The following is a 16,816-nucleotide window of genomic DNA, read 5'->3' on the forward strand; positions in this document are numbered from 1 at the left end:
GAGCAGCATAGATCACGCAACAACAAAAAAACCTTGCTGGATCAATTGCATAAAAAAGGGAAAAGAGCAGTTTAGATCAAGCAACAATAAAAAACCTTGCTGGATCAATTGCATAAAATCGTGAAAAAAAAGCAGTTTAGATCACGCAACAACAAAAAACCTTGCTGGATCAATTGCCTAAAATTTTGAAAAGAAGAGCAGTTTAGATCACGCAACAGCAAAAAAACCTTGCTGGATCAATTGCAAAAAAAGGGAAAAGAGCAGTTTAGATCACGCAACAAAAAACCTTGCTGGATCAATTGCATAAAATTGTGAAAAAAAGAGCAGTTTAGATCACGCAACAACAAAAAACCTTGCTGGATCAATTGCATAAAAAAAGGGAAAAGAGCAGTTTAGATCACGCAACAAAAAACCTTGCTGGATCAATTGCATAAAATTGTGAAAAGAAGAGCAGTTTAGATCAAGCAACAACAGAAAACCTTGCTGGATCAATTGCATAAAGTTGCGAAAAAAGCAGTTTAGATCAAGCAACAACAAAAAACCTTGCTGGATCAATTGCATAAAATCGCGAAAAAAGAGCAGTTTAGATCACGCAACAACAAAAAGCCTTGCTGGATCAATTGCCTAATATTTTGAAAAGAAGAGCAGTTTAGATCACGCAACAGCAAAAGAACCTTGCTGGATCAATTGCATAAAAAAAAGGAAAAGAGCAGTCTAGATCACGCAACAAAAAACCTTGCTGGATCAATTGCCTAAAATTGTGAAAAAAAGAGCAGTTTAGATCACGCAACAACAAAAAACCTTGCTGGATCAATTGCATAAAAAAAGGGAAAAGAGCAGTTTAGATCACGCAACAAAAAACCTTGCTGGATCAATTGCATAAAATTGTGAAAAGAAGAGCAGTTTAGATCAAGCAACAACAGAAAACCTTGCTGGATCAATTGCATAAAGTTGCGAAAAAAGCAGTTTAGATCAAGCAACAACAAAAAACCTTGCTGGATCAATTGCATAAAATCGCGAAAAAAGAGCAGTTTAGATCACGCAACAACAAAAAGCCTTGCTGGATCAATTGCCTAATATTTTGAAAAGAAGAGCAGTTTAGATCACGCAACAGCAAAAGAACCTTGCTGGATCAATTGCATAAAAAAAAGGAAAAGAGCAGTTTAGATCACGCAACAAAAAACCTTGCTGGATCAATTGCCTAAAATTTTGAAAAGAAGAGCAGTTTAGATCACGCAACAGCAAAAAAACCTTGCTGGATCAATTGCATAAAAAAAGGGAAAAGAGCAGTTTAGATCACGCAACAACAAAAACCTTGCTGGATCAATTGCATAAAATTTTGAAAAAAAGAGCAGTTTAGATCACGCAACAACAAAAAACCTTGCTGGATCAATTGCATAAAATTTTGAAAAAAAGAGCAGTTTAGATCACGCAACAACAAAAATCTTGCTGGATCAATTGCATAAAATTTTGAAAAAAAGAGCAGTTTAGATCACGCAACAACAAAAAACCTTGCTGGATCAATTGCATAAAATTTTGAAAAACAGAGAAGTTTAGATCACGCCTAAAAAACCTTGCTGCATGAAAAGATGAGCATGATTGCTCTTTTGAGTTGCAGTGTGAAAATAGTCGAAGCCAAAAATAAGCGTCAAAGAACGAAAAGCAAGACAACCGCAACACAGCTATGCTCAGCTTAAAGCTTCTCAACTATAAAAACTCACTTTGCCAAGTGATCAATCTTCTGCATGTAAATGCCTCCATGTGTTGTAGAAATGACTGCTTCACGTTTGGCACATTTGATACAGAGTCCTGCATCTTGAACGAACCCTTGATCACCATCGTGTCTCTTAGTGACACTATGGGTCTGCGTTCCCGGGGGCGAGGATTGAGTCGCATTTGCGTTGAATTGCATCTGTTGTTTGAGGTACTCAATGTGGTCTTCATATCTTGTCATTTTGGCCTCGTACATTGCTTTCACCGAACTCTATTTAAACAAAAATACGGTAGTCCAGTTCTTCCGCTATCTTACATGACCGTGCATGAAACTGCTTAGTTTTAGTTTCTTCAGAAAAAGCGGTTATGATGCCAGAATTATGCACAATATTCCACGACTAAGCAGTTTGATAACGGGTGCTGCAACATTCTTGCAAAACTCTACAGGTTCACATACCCGGAGAAGTTCGACTACGGAATGAAAACCTTCCGTCATCTTTTCAAAAAAACAGCGAGCTCAGCATAATATGTATTTCGATACTATGTGACTAAAACCTCACCTATAACTCGCAAAAGGTACAATATGAACATATATAGCTGATATCTTGAGATAGTAATATTGAAATTGTATTAGCCAGATCAACCTTTTAATAGCTTATACAAACCATTATCAGTACAGCATTATTGACTCTCACGAAATGGTACTTAATTAGAACGGAAGTTGTTGAAGGGGGGAGGGAGGCGACAGTGAAAATGGAAACAAATCAAATCATAAGACTAAATTATAACCAGATCAAATTAAACACCACTAACTATCTCTGATTGCAGTCTTTTCACAGTTTTTCCATCAACTGCATCTAACAACCCTCTGTCCATGCTGTGCCTGATAATTTCTTGATCACTCATGTGCGACACATTCAATGCACCAGTGCCAATGGGAGGTCTTGTTCTCAAATTATGCTGTTGTCCTGACAGCATGCCCTCAGCTGATTGAGACTGAAACAATCAAAGAAATTTTGATAAACAAACCGACTACCGTCGCACGACTCTCTCGGACGCCAGGCGAGGGGTCCGCTTTTGTTTTAGCTGACTGAAGCCAGCCCCTACTGGATAAGAGGGGGAGGGGTTGGACGGCAAATAATGGAGGAAGGGGGCGTCCAAACATACAAAAACCCAAATTTCCTTCAAACCAGGAAGTTGTGCATCTTCAGGAGGTCGATGATCCGTACACTTAGAGCCTACAACGGCTCTGAAGAGAGCTATAAAGAGATCTGATGCCCTCGCGCTTCACAGTTTATCCAGTTTCTCAGGACTTAAATTCAAATAGCTGAAGAGAGCGAAGTAATGGTTACGTGACTAAATGAAGTCTGCTTGAAGTCACTGAGAACTTCTGGCGTTTATCGAGAACCACGACTCGAGATATTATCGCGGTTCGAGATATTATTTCAGAATATCGAAGTGACTTCTGCAGAGTCACATAACCATGCTAAAACACGAAACGCGCATGTCGAAACGCGAAAGTCAATAAAAGTGAACTTGTTGGAGCTGAGCTCACTAAGCTTGCGTAGGCGGGAAAATAGAAACAAAAAACTTTCTGTTGTCCTAGTCACTTAATAGTTGTAGTTCTAGTTCTAGTTACAGTTTGTCAAGTGAGAAAAAAGAGAAAAGGGGGAAATAACGAAAATCAACACAAAGAACTCAACGTAGCAGCCGCAGAAAACGGCTTAAAGTATAACTCAGCAAAATATTGCAAAAACAAATTGTATTGAGCAGTAAATAACGTGTTACTTTGTCGAACTAAAAATATTCCTGAGCAGTAAATTGTTACTGTGTCTTGTATTCAAAATATTATTCTTGAGCAGTAAATTCTGTTACTGTGTCTTGTATTTACGAATTATTGGAGCTGAAATTCAACTGTTACAACCCCAACTTCTGGTATTCTCAGATTGTGAGTACAAACAGCAAAAGCCGACTTAAGTTTAAATTTAAATATTTTTGCACAAACAGGTCTTAGACATATATCTTTGTCTTCGATTTGTTTTTTCTATCGGATTGAACTGGTATACACAAAGAGATCCCGTATTGTGTGATCTGTAGCAATCCAGTTCAAACTGATAGTTGAAAAAACTAAGATCAGCGAATAGTTACGAACTAAAATATTTAATGCAACGGTAAGTACAGCAGAACGGATATACAGTTACAAAAGCAAACTGCATAAACGAAGTATCCGGACAGATTTTGTAACCGCTCAGAACGAACTGGGCGGTGTAAAACTTTCTTTGTGAAACACAAGAAGAGCAGCCGTTACATTTGGTCCGCCGACCCGTAAAGTGGAATAAACTGCTGTCCAACCCAACAGTCGAAGTGACGAAGTCATCGACGAACGAGAACAAAACTCAACAAGCAATTCAACAACGCAAAGCCAATTAGGCGAAGCAGATAGGAACGTTGAAAAGCATAACTCAATTAAAGCAAACAGACAAAGGAGCTGTAGAGATTCAAGCTGCAGTACCGAAGTACACAAGAAGTGACTCCGTCACAGAGTCAAAGCATTTTGGATCGACAGATCAACAACTTGCGAAACAACTGGATTGAGAAGCAGGAAGAAGGTTTTGAGCTCATTAAGAATCGAGATCGACCAAGCAAGCTCAAGACTCTTTATCAGCAGATACTGCAATTGGACGACAGCGTTCAAAAACTCGTGAATAAGAAAGCTGAGACTCTCCGAGACCCAGATATTTCTTGAAAACGCAAACTTGAGACAGAAAAATACTTTCAATACTTGAACGCAGAGTGGTTACCGTATATCCACGGAGAGACAAACATGTCAAGCCAGCAAAGCCAGTCAACTATTCATGCCAAGGAAGAGCAACCGCCTGCGAATAATGTGCATCAGTTAGAACAAAACGTTGGAATTACAGAGTTTAACCAAAACCATGATAGCACAAGCTATGCAACGACGAATACGGTTACACGAATCGTGCAGACAATCAACCAGGATACAGAAAACGTTTCGGAAACATCTTCAGTGAAACGTCTGGTTGAAGAACGAATAAAGGAATTTGAAATTGAATTCGAAAGAAAGTTGCAAATCGAACGAGCCCAATTTGATCGAAAGAAGTTGGAGCTAGAAATGGAAATGAAAGAACTAGAGATGCAACATCAGCTTCGGCAAAAGGAGCGAGACCTAGAGCGCCAATTGCAAAGAACAGCATTGGAGAAAGATGACTTACGTTCTCAATCGACTAAGGCGCGTGACAAGTCACCTTTCAATTGGACCCCAAAAGGGAGAGATGTCTCGGAGTGGGCGAAATCGAAGAACGACACGCAAACACCAATTCGACCAAGAGCTCGCTTCGACGTCAGACCTGAACGAAATAAGCATAGGCTTTACCCATGGTACCCAAACTCTCGTGAACGCTCAGTAAGTGCTGAAGAGCGGGATATATCGCCGATAGCTGGAAGGCACTACAACACTGGACATTCAAGCAGTAGTTTACCAAAATTGAGGTTGGAAAACTTTGACGGAAACCCACTGGAGTGGCCTGAGTGGTCTAGCATGTTCATAGCAACAGTAGATAAACGCATGATTCCCGACTCAGAGAAAATGAGCCATTTGAAGACTCTGCTAACAGGCAAAGCAAAATCTGCAATCTCGGGAATGGGCTATTCTGGACAGTTTTATAGTGCTGCCTGGAACATTTTAGAAAGAAAATTTGGAAGACCGCATGTAATTATAGATGCGCAGCTCGAGAGCCTACAAAAAGCTAATCAAGTGAAACCTCATGATTCAACCAGCCTGATTAATTTTTCTGTTATTGTATCTAACTTCGTGAACGTGCTCAAAGAGTACAAACATATTGGTGATTTGCAATCAAGTTCGACATTGTACATGGCAGTTGATAAGCTACCTCAAGTTCTTAAAGAAAAATGGTGGTTCTACGTCGATGACAAAGACGAGGACTGGCCTGATCTAATCTTGTTTGAAAAATGGCTATCACGAATGGCATTCGTGCATGAAGGGTTTTCATCGTTTAAAGGGGAACAAAAAGAAGAAGACCGACGCAACACAAATAGAGAAAAACGATTCTCGAAGACATCGAACATCAGTGCAAGTTCAAATCTGCAAGAAACCAAGCAGACGCAAAACAACCACTGTCCAATAGCGGATGGCACTCATAAAATATGGATCTGTCCAATATTTAAGAATATGAATGTCACCGATCGCTATACGGCAGTGAGAAAGGAACGTTTATGTTATGGATGTCTGGGGAAAGGGCATGTAATCAAAGATTGTAAAGTCCACCCGTGCGGTATAAATGGATGTACCAAAAAGCACAACAGACTGCTACACTCAGAAAACCAAATGGACGAGGGTAGTCACGCAGTTAATGTAAGCGCAGCAACGATCAACCAGAGTAATAAAGTTACTAGTTTTCTTCAAATAGCTCCGGTATCGGTTCAGAGCGGTGGTAACAGGTTGACTACCTACGCTTTCCTCGATAGTGGGTCAACAGTATCATTCATCGATCAAAGTGTTAAGGGTCAACTACAAGCCAAAGGCACGGACGTTACCTTGAACATAACTGGCATACATGGGACGCAAGATTTGAGGACAGAGAAGGTTTCTATCACAATAAAGGGACTACATTCAAAAGTGCATTCAATTGAAGCGTTTGTACACCCATCAATCTCGTTGGGAGACACAACATATGATTACAAGGAACTGAAGAGCAAATTCAGACACCTGAATATTCTCACTAACAGAACATTCAACCTGCTGGAAGTAGGCATCATACTTGGACAAGATGCCTACGAAATTGAACGTCCATTGGACTATAAGATTGGAACACGAAGTGAGCCTTTCGCCGTCTTAACAGAATTAGGATGGGTAGTCAGTGGTCCCATGACAGGCAAGAAAAGTCAAAATGTTTGTCATTTTGCCTTCACAGAAGATGTGAAAGTGGCAGAAAATATCCAATCATGGTGGGACATAGAAACCTATGCTTCCAAAATAAATGTTGTAAGTCAATCAAAGAAAGAGCAGCAAGCTCAGAAGTTTCTAGAGAGCACGACAAAGTTTACAGGCGAGCGGTACGAAGTGGGCATGCTCTGGAGTCAACCGGAACCCAATCTTCCAAACAACTACGGCTCAGCCCTTGGTCAGCTCTACTCACTGGAACGAAGATTCCAACGAGACCCAAATTTAAAAGAATTGTATCACCAGTCAATTGATACAGACGTTGAAAAGGGATTTGTGAAGATCCTTGGTAAATTGGAAGTCAAAGGCACTTTCGGGAAGGAATGGTATTCGCCACACCATCCAGTACTAAACCCCAACAAACCGGGTAAAGTTCGCCGTGTTTGCAACGCTGCAGCAAAATACAAGGATATATGCCTAAATGACAAATTGTTAGCCGGACCCGATCTACTACACGGATTGATTGGAACAATATTCAGATTTCGAGAAGGACCAGTAGCCCTAACCGCAGATATTGAATCAATGTTTCTGCAAGTGCAAGTTCCTGAACGGGATAAAAGCTGCTTGAGATTCCTGTGGCGACCAACAATGAACGAACCTGTGCAAATTTACGAGTATCGACGTCATGTTTTCGGAGCAAAGAGTTCACCAACATGAGCCAACTACGCTTTGAAGCGAGTAGCGATCGATAACGAGGACGAGTTCCCAATTGCAGCAAAAGCAATCCAAAACAACTTCTACATGGATGATTTCATCAAGTCGGTCGAAACACCTGAAGAAGCAATCAAGGTTTCCAAACAACTGCAACCTCTTCTCTCAAAACATGGATTTGAACTGAAGAAGTGGATCACCAACAGCGAAGCGGTAACCAATGCAATCCCAGAGGACTTAAGATCAATCAGCAACGCAAAGCAGGTTGAAGTAGAACCCGGCAAGGAAGTTTCATCCGTGCTTGGGCTTCAGTGGACGATTATCGATGATAATCTACAGGTTTGTAGAGGTACAAGCAAAGAAGTTGAGACCCCAATCACCCAAAGGAAGATCTTATCTCTAGTTTCTTCGGTGTTTGATCCTCTTGGACTGTTTGCACCATTCAGTGTTCATATGAGACGACTCCTGAAGAGCATCTGGACAAAAAATGGACAACATTGGGACAAGTCAGTGGAACCTAACGAAGAAGAGGAGTTTCTGAATTGGAAAGACCAGCTCCCAGAAGTAGCAGAAACCAGCATTGATAGAAGATACTTCAGCACAGCCAAGGACAAATGGGAACTTCATGTGTTTGCCGACGCATCTGAAGACACAATGTGCGCAGTGGCATACCTACGTTCAAAGCCCAAAGAATACTCAGCAGACTTAGCATTTGAAATCGGAAAGTGCAGAGTTGCACCGATGCGACACCTTTCCATACCACGCTTGGAACTACAAGCAGCAGTGATGGCGGTGAGACTTGAAGAACAGATAGTGAAAGAACACGAAACGAAGATTCACAGTTGCAACTTTTTGTCAGACTCCACTACTGTTCTGCAATGGATTCATAGCTCCCACCGTAAGCAACAGGTGTTTGTTGCAAACAGAGTGGCTGAGATTTTGGATACAACTAATGTTTCACAGTGGAATCATGTGAGTGGTATGAACAATCCAGCTGACATCGGGACACGAGCGATCAATGTTGACGAATTTAAGAGAAGCGAATGGCTCACTGGGCCGGCCTGGTTGAAGCAACGAGAAAACGAATGGCCTGAACAGGTGAATTTAACATTAGCTTCAGACGAACAAAACGACGAAATGGTCTTCTCAGCAAAAGTTGAAGAGAAGCCGATGATTCAGTGGGGACGATTCAGCAACTTCAATCGACTAGTAAATACAATGGCATACGTACAGCGTGTATTTAAAAAACAAACCGGCAACCAAAACACTAAGTGTTGAAGAAAGAGAGGGTGCACAAGCAAGCATCTTCAGACTACTGCAGCAAGAACAGTTTGCTGAAGAGATGAAATCTCTCAAGGCTGGAAAGGAAATTCCAAAAAACAGCAAAATCCTCCAGTTTTCACCATTCATAGACCACAAAGGACTTATTCGTGCCCAAGGCAGAATAGGTAAAAGTCAATTGAGCTTCGAAACGAAGCATCCAATACTGTTACATTGGAAGCACCATGTAGTTGAATTATTCTTGCAAAATGAACATAAGAATAATCATCACGAAGGTACTGAACATGTCAGAAACATAGTTCAGCAGAAATTCTGGATCCTAGGCATAAGAAATGCTTTGAGATCGATCAAAATCAAATGCATTAGATGTCGAAAAGGAAGAGCCCAAACAAAGGCACCAGTAATGGCAGATCTACCTGAAGAGCGATTAGTCGCATCAACAGTATTTTCGAATGTAGGCGTAGACTATTTCGGACCATTCACAGTAAAGATTGGTCGAAGAAACGAAAAGCGTTGGTGCTGTCTATTCACATGCTTTACTGTACGTGCGGTACATATACAGATTGTACCAAAACTAGACACTGATTGCTGTCTGAACGCAATTATGCGATTCATTGCACCAAGAGGCAAACCGGTCAAAATGATTAGCGATAACGGGACAAACTTCGTTGGAGCTGAAAGAGAACTGGCAGAGTATATAGCAGCATGGAACAAGGTGCGAATTGAAGAACATCTGATTCAACAAGGTATCAGATGGAAGTTCAACCCACCTGCAGCACCACACTTTGGAGGAGTGTGGGAAAGACTGGTTAGGAAATGCAAGAAGGCAATGTATGCAGTGCTGGGTAATCGATCAGTCACGGAAGATGTTCCGTCAACCACGATGTGTCTTGTTGAACAGACGCTGAATGCTAGACCGCTGACACAGGTCAGTTCTGATGCTACGGATTTAGAAGCTATTACTCCAAACCATTTCCTACTTGGCAACAAGAAATTTTGTTTACCGTATCTATCAGGTGCAGAGCAATTTGTTGATCATAGAAAGCTCTTCCGACAAACACAAGCTTATGCAGACCTCATCTGGGACAGATTCCGCAAAGAGTACTTGACAACGTTGAATAGTCGAAAGAAATGGCAGACCACAACGGACAGAAGTCTTCAGCATGGTGATCTTGTGTGGTTAGTGGAAGACAGTGACAAACGTGGATATTACGATCTGGGTCGAGTAACCGAAACATTTGAAGGTTCCGACGGAGTGATTCGATCAGCTACAATCCGAACGAAAGATGGACACTACAAGAGACCAGTAGTGAAGCTCGCTCCAGTGCTATCAATGGACGAAGATGTTTTCACGAAGGAAAACAGGGCCGGCGATGTTGGAGCTGAGCTCGCTAACCTTGCGTAGGCGGGAAAATAGAAACAAAAAACTTTCTGTTGTCCTAGTCATTTAATAGTTATAGTTCTAGTTCTAGTTACAGTTTGTCACGTGAGAAAAAAGAGAAAAGGGGGAAATAACAAAAAGCAACACACAGAACTCAACGTAGCAGCCGCAGAAAACGGCTTAAAGTATAACTCAGCAAAATATTGCAAAAACAAATTGTCTTGAGCAGTAAATAACGTGTTACTGTGTCTAAAAATATTCCTGAGCAGTAAATTGTTACTGTGTCTTGTATTCAAAATATTATTCTTGAGCAGTAAATTCTGTTACTGTGTCTTGTATTTACGAATTATTGGAGCTGAAATTCAACTGTTACAACCCCAACTTCTGGTATTCTCAGCTTGTGAGTACAAACAGCAAAAGCCGACTTAAGTTTAAATTTAAATATTTTTGGACAAACAGGTCTTAGACATATATCTTTGTCTTCGATTTGTTTTTTCTATCGGATTGAAGTGGTATACATAAAGAGATCCCGTATTGTGTGATCTGTAGCAATCCAGTTCAAATTGATAGTTGAAAAAACGAAGATCAGCGAATAGTTACGAACTAAAATAGTTAATGCAACGGTAAGTACAGCAGAACGGATATACAGTTACAAAAGCAAACTGCATAAACGAAGTATCCGGACAGATTTTGTAACCACTCAGAACGAACTGGGCGGTGTAAAACTTTCTTTGTGAAACACAAGGAGAGCAGCCGTTACAGAACTTCTGGCTAAGTAGATCCGCTTGCAGTAGTCTGCAGCAACTACAGACTTAACAGGTGTTAAATCTCCCGTAGAAATGCACACAGGCACGAATTGAAGACAGAAATTTTATTCTAAATAGCGATAAATTCTTACCCTACGCTGTCGCTCCATTACTGACGCACTTGCTGGACTTTGTGATCTCATGGGTCGGAAGACATTCGAAGATGGTTGCTGCTGCTGTTGTCGGTTGTAGCCTTGTTGCCTCGTAGACGCCCTACCTCTATTGCTAGGAGTATTGCTTGCTACTGGCGCTGCTCCCGTTGTTACTCTAGGCCCATCAGACTCGAGCAACTCTTGCGCGTGTTTCGACAGCCATTTTTCACTCTAAAAAACGAGCAGTCGTTTCTGTAACAAGACGCTAATTCTTTCTGCAATATCACCAAATTTGTCCTTTTTCGTTGCAAGTGGCAAATTCTCAATACTCTTTAGCTAATTTTGTTGCGAATTTTTGTGGCGGGAAACTTGGGAAAAGAATACCAAAAATCCCGACATACGAGCCACTTTTCAGCAAATTTTCTACACAATTTCCCGGTGGAGTGAGAGATATCTCCTAAGATTTCGGCTCTTTCGCATTATAGCCCCCCAGATTAGTGGTCAGATAACCTAGAGCCCCCCCCCCCCCCCCAATCACGGTAAATATACCATAATGGGGGCCATATTTTCATGGGGGGCTAAAATGGGAAAAACCCAAGATTTATTCAAAACTGAGGAAATGAAATGCCGAACCTCGTAAATCATTTTTAATTGGCAAATGATACTTCAATATTACAACCAGTTTCTAATTTGTGCTAAAGTGCAAAAAACTGCAGTGTTAACGATTAAGCCACTTTCTACTTCAGAATCAAAACAGAGGTCCGGAAATTGCCATTATCTTCAAATTAGCGTAAGGGTAAACACAAACGAGATGTTACCGAAAGTACCATAAAACATTCTCAAATGCCGTTTCAACTTGAAAAGTTAATTGATAACATTTTGTGGCTCGTTCGTAATATCTGCTCATTCCCTTCTTGATCATTTTCGCAAATTTGCCCTGGTCGACCCACCTTACTTGCCATAAAAAACCATATATGGTTCCTTAATTACCATAAAAAACCATATATGGTTCTTTACTTACCATAAAAACCATATATGGTTCATTACTAACCATAAAACGGAACATATATGGTCCCTAAAATTCATAAAATGTTTTCGTTCTATGATCTTGCTATGATTCGTAAGTTTCCATATTTGGCTCATTTTATGAGTAAGTTTTCATTTTTTCTCCTTTTTATGGAGAAGCTGATAATTTATGGGAAACAATTGTGGTCCGTTTTATGGTTAGTAAGATACCATATGAGCGTTGGCTGATGAACATTGTAGATACTACGCACTGATTAATTTAAGACTATAGGGTTGCTTGCAAACGCGTCAATGTGATACAGAGAAATAATAAAGGGATAGATATTACCTTCATTTGGAATTCCTAAACAGATCTTTGAGAATGTAAGCAATATTAGTACTAAAAAATTGTTGTTTTCTCTCAAAAGAGAACGCCCAAGAAAAAAGAAGAAAAAAAAGCAAATACTTTAAAAGATGTTTTTATTATACTATTATCAAGATATTAATGGATTGAAATGAGGCTGATAGCCCACAGAGCAATAAAACTTTTATTAATTTCTAACAAGGTCTAACTCGCAAGCGTACGTAATTTTTTTGTCGTGTGTCGTAGATTTCAGTCATTTTTGATCAATTATTGGATAGTCAAGCTATTGGATAGTTAAATTTTTACCTTGAGTGCTTTATTTTCGTTCTCTAAGTTTCTGATATCACTGTTCATCCTGTCTAGTATATCATCTAAGTACTCTTTCGTCACCACCTCCTCTCCCTTCAGTCGCTTGTCTATCTCTGCCAAGTTAGCAGGCGTAGAGGTAAAAATGTTATGTGCACGTTGGTATGCTTCGCCCTGGAAAAGAATTCTGAGATTTTTCGGGTTAAATTATCAAACACTATAGCTTTCCTGCTCTTTTCCCCCCGAGAACATAATTACAGGTAACCGCTCCGTCTTCCTTTCATCGTGAAATGCATTAATTGTACTTCCTAGTTTCGCCATTTTTAGCTATACAGTTGTAGCTTGCTGAAGCTGGGGAGGGCGTAATTTCCGCACACGGCTTCGAATGATATCACTAGAGCTTATTAAAAACAACCGCAAGGATTTAAAAAGGAAACAAAAACCAATTAACGTCTGATGAATTGCTCTCAAACGACAGGCGAGGGGCAATCTTTTTTAGGGGTGTAGCCTAATAATTATTTTATGGGTGCATAAACTCGGACCCCATACGCCTTCCAACCCGAAACCTCCACGATAGCAGTAAGCCTTCTAACCACTACGCTACAACGGCTTTGAGATTTAACCGCTAATAATCACTTTTATATTATAAACAAACTTTATTTCGGAATGAGAGCAATTGAAATTACTCAACATGAAGAAATGAAGCGTAAAAATATCACTTCCGAAGTCACAGAATGTTCCGGAACGATAGAGCAAAACCGGTTAGGCGAAAATTTAGCGTTAAAAGAGACCCTTATAGTCACAATAATTGATTCAAGAGCACTTAAACATGAAACCAACTTCTGTGCACTTGTCATTTGACTTTTGGTAGTTTTGCTAACACCAAATGAATAGAGATGCTTAAAATTGAGCGAGTTAGCAATTGAGATCAAGAAAAATAAACGGATGCAAAACTCAATCAAAAATAGAACATTTTTTAAACAAAAACAAAACGGACAGAACTACCAAAACGACCAGAAACTCATTCTTCAAATTAGGAAGCGGGCCATCAGATCATTTTAACCAAAAAGCTTTCGAAATCACAAATAATGAATAAAATGCTTCTAGAAGGCAATGCATGTTATAACAACCAATATATGGCTAATAGAGGACGAATTGCTCTCTAACGACTGGCGAGGGCTCGATTCCATAATTGTGGTCCCTTTCAGGGAGGGGGCGGGGTTAAAGCGCTCATTATAAAGCTCAAATGCTAAACACTCACTATACTATAGATTATTAGGATCTATTGTTTCGGCCCCCAGGCTTAGTGGGTTGATCATTTTTATGCCCCCCCCCCCCCCCCCCCAGGCACCCCTGCTATTTTACATAGTAACGTGCTATATAACAGATAATTTGTAACTGGAGGGCGTAAAAAACGCTGGGGGAGCAAAACAGAATAGATCCGATTATTATATAGAACTAATAAGATTTAAAACGGAAAAACTGAAACCAATAGCGATAATATTTCATTTGACTTTTAGTAGTAAACTGTCGCCAATTGCGCTCAGTTGCTTAAAATCGTGATTTAGGAGCAACTTAGACCTCGCAAATCTCAAAGCCAAGAAAGTAATCGTCAATCGAAAAGATCAAGCAAAAAATGCATGAAAACCGGAAGACAGACATACACGACTGCAATAGTTGCTTCGAATTTGGTTCCAGAGAAATTAAACAAACATTACTATGAGACAGATGGCAATGAAGATAAATATTTTGTTAACGAGGAAAAGAAAACTACTTCAAAACCGGGTCTTCACCATTGAAAATCCAATTCGTGCAATGAAGGAGTAAATTATCGCGGGGGACATTGTAGCAGAAAGGAATCTTGTCCAATTTCGCCACACAAATGGCTAATGAAAACTATTTTTTTAAGTTACTTATTTATCTTCAATTGGGCTATTCAAACAATTAATAATGAATATGGCATCAAGAATGCGGTTAGGTACAATAAATGTGTAAGGTCAACTCAAAAGCAAGACACCACCAACAAACAGCCAGTCGCACCATGACTATGTCCTCATAGCCTGTTTATCCCCCTTCTGATGATGAAAAGTTAAATGATCAAAAAATTATTAGCAGAAAAGTCTGTAGTATGAACAACCGCGAAGAACAACAGGATTAATATAATTGCTACACTTTGTTTGAGCGCAATTAAAAAGGGTTTTTCCTTGGAAAAAAGACATTCCAGGAAAGAAATCTGTCAAGATTTCACTTTTTAAGTAACCTGAGACGGCTGCTCAGAGGGTGAAAGCATTTCATCAACTGACGACACTGTAATCCCATGAGACTTCAGCATCTTCCTCAAATTGTCACTTGCTCCACGATATCCCCCCGTTACAACACTTGCCCCTCCACTGGCAGAAGAACCTTCAGTGCCCTTGGGGACGTCAGGGAGGTCAACTGTTGAGTCTGTGGGATGTTTTGATTTCTCTTTATTGGCCTGGGCTATTTGGGCTGCCATACCACCCGAGCTATCGAGTGTCTGGCGAAGTTGCTCGTAGCTTTCGAGCGCTTTTTCTAAACACAGACAATCAATGTTTCAGGTTATTTATAAACTTCTGAAATCTTGGAGCTGGAAACTGCTTTAAGCCTACAGAGCTTAAATTTGCAATTCTAGAAGTTCCTTTATACAACACCAGAAGTAAAAATGCCACGAACTTTTGGCGTCTTCAAATTGCAAGTTGCTCCTAAGCAAGGTTTCGTGACTCTGCAAAGAATTTCAAAATTCTGTCTCAATATCTCAAAACCACTAACCTCGAGTCTCTCGTAGATAGTCATCATCACCTGTCGTAGTGTCAGGTCTGAAGTCCATATATGGCGATATTGTCATCGTTTTCGTCAATGGCACTCCGGTGCTAATTTCACTGTTTACATTTGTAGCCATCGTACTTTGACCAAATTCAGTTGCGTTCATGTTAGAAGAGCCAGCTCTGTGCGCTGGACTTGAAGGCGGTCCGGTAGTAGCCAGGGCTTTATCATTGCTAGATTCGCTGCTTTTGGCACCTGTTTTGGATGACATTTTGGTAACATTTGATGTTGCTTTTATGACTGATAAGAAAACAGTGTCACAGAACGTATGCACTTATACAATTAACATTCCACGAAATCACTGATTAAAAGCAACCAAATCTGAAATCAAAAATTATTAATAAACCAGACTGTCATGATGCCACGCCAAATTTAAGTGTAATTAGAGCGACATCACGTCATTTTGCGGAAACAGCCTCTAAACCATAGTCGCGGACGCCTATTTCATAGCTCCCTCCGGATTCCATGCCATATAGCTTAGAACGGTTAAGACCTATAGATTACCTTTTATGTAATCTAAAGATGGTCTTATGGCGTCTCAAGAAATATTATTACTAATATCTACAGGCTTACCTGACTAATTAAAGTTGTGCGTCTCTATTCTAGAGCTCGTCTATTCTGAGCATCAGTAGACAGTGCACGGCCCCAATCCTAATATCTAACTTATATCTTAATCTAAACGAGGAGCGGAGTGAAGCGACGAAAATATACTATCGTTATATCAGGTCTGACTCAGTTAGTAACCAGCTAAGGGAGTGAGACATACAGACATCGTAAAGTCAAATAAATATTTATGTTTACCAATTTACAATGTTTTTATTTAAACACTTGAGTACCAATTGCAGATTTCTAATATATAATGATGACAAAAATTTATACATTTTATTAGCAGGAATGAGGCCAAAACTGTTGCGTTTTTTAAAAACTCTGAAACTAAACAATGGAGATCGTAATGACTTTTGAAACAGTGAAAATCACCAATAACAGTTTACATAGTCAATGGGTTCTCCAGACGGAATAGTTTTTATCGCTTTAAAGCTGTTCTGGTAGCCTCAGTTGTTTTAATTGTTTTCATTTGTTGAAAAAGTTTTTTCCCCTATTTTTAAGTAGCCCCCTAGTTTTTTTTAAGATTCTTGTTAAAATTCTAATCAATTTTGTTGTTACTCTGTTTCCTATTGCGGAAGCCTCTGTTCTTGATATTCCCTTTAGTTGATGACACTGATTTCATTAAAGTATATAAAAAAATCTTCTGTCTAAACAAAGACGTATAATGTCAACCGTGAATGGACACGAAACAGATCTTAAAACGAGAGCAGCCTGCATCTTAATGAAACAAACTAATTACTTCACTGTATTTTTCACAAAATAAAAAGAAAAACAATTGATATCAAG

At 39.8% G+C, this 16,816-nt stretch overlaps 1 protein-coding gene across 1 annotated transcript in view; it reads right to left on the reverse strand.

The window, feature by feature from the left end:
- LOC142345595 (uncharacterized) overlaps positions 1 to 15,741 on the reverse strand; it is a 66,001-nt gene extending 50,260 nt beyond the window's left edge. The window contains exons 1-6 of the mRNA XM_075397724.1: positions 15,371 to 15,741; positions 14,841 to 15,133; positions 12,581 to 12,754; positions 10,906 to 11,136; positions 2,527 to 2,709; positions 1,722 to 1,984 (exon numbers count right to left, since the gene is read on the reverse strand). Coding sequence (XP_075253839.1) covers positions 1,722 to 1,984; positions 2,527 to 2,709; positions 10,906 to 11,136; positions 12,581 to 12,754; positions 14,841 to 15,133; positions 15,371 to 15,635 — 1,409 coding nt within the window. The 5' untranslated portion in view covers positions 15,636 to 15,741. The remainder of the gene's footprint in view (positions 1 to 1,721; positions 1,985 to 2,526; positions 2,710 to 10,905; positions 11,137 to 12,580; positions 12,755 to 14,840; positions 15,134 to 15,370) is intronic.
- Positions 15,742 to 16,816: the final 1,075 nt, after the last annotated feature.

This window comes from Convolutriloba macropyga, chromosome 9 (assembly GCF_964194025.1).
Source record: "Convolutriloba macropyga chromosome 9, txConMacr16.3, whole genome shotgun sequence".
Taxonomy (NCBI): Eukaryota; Metazoa; Xenacoelomorpha; order Acoela; family Convolutidae; genus Convolutriloba; species Convolutriloba macropyga.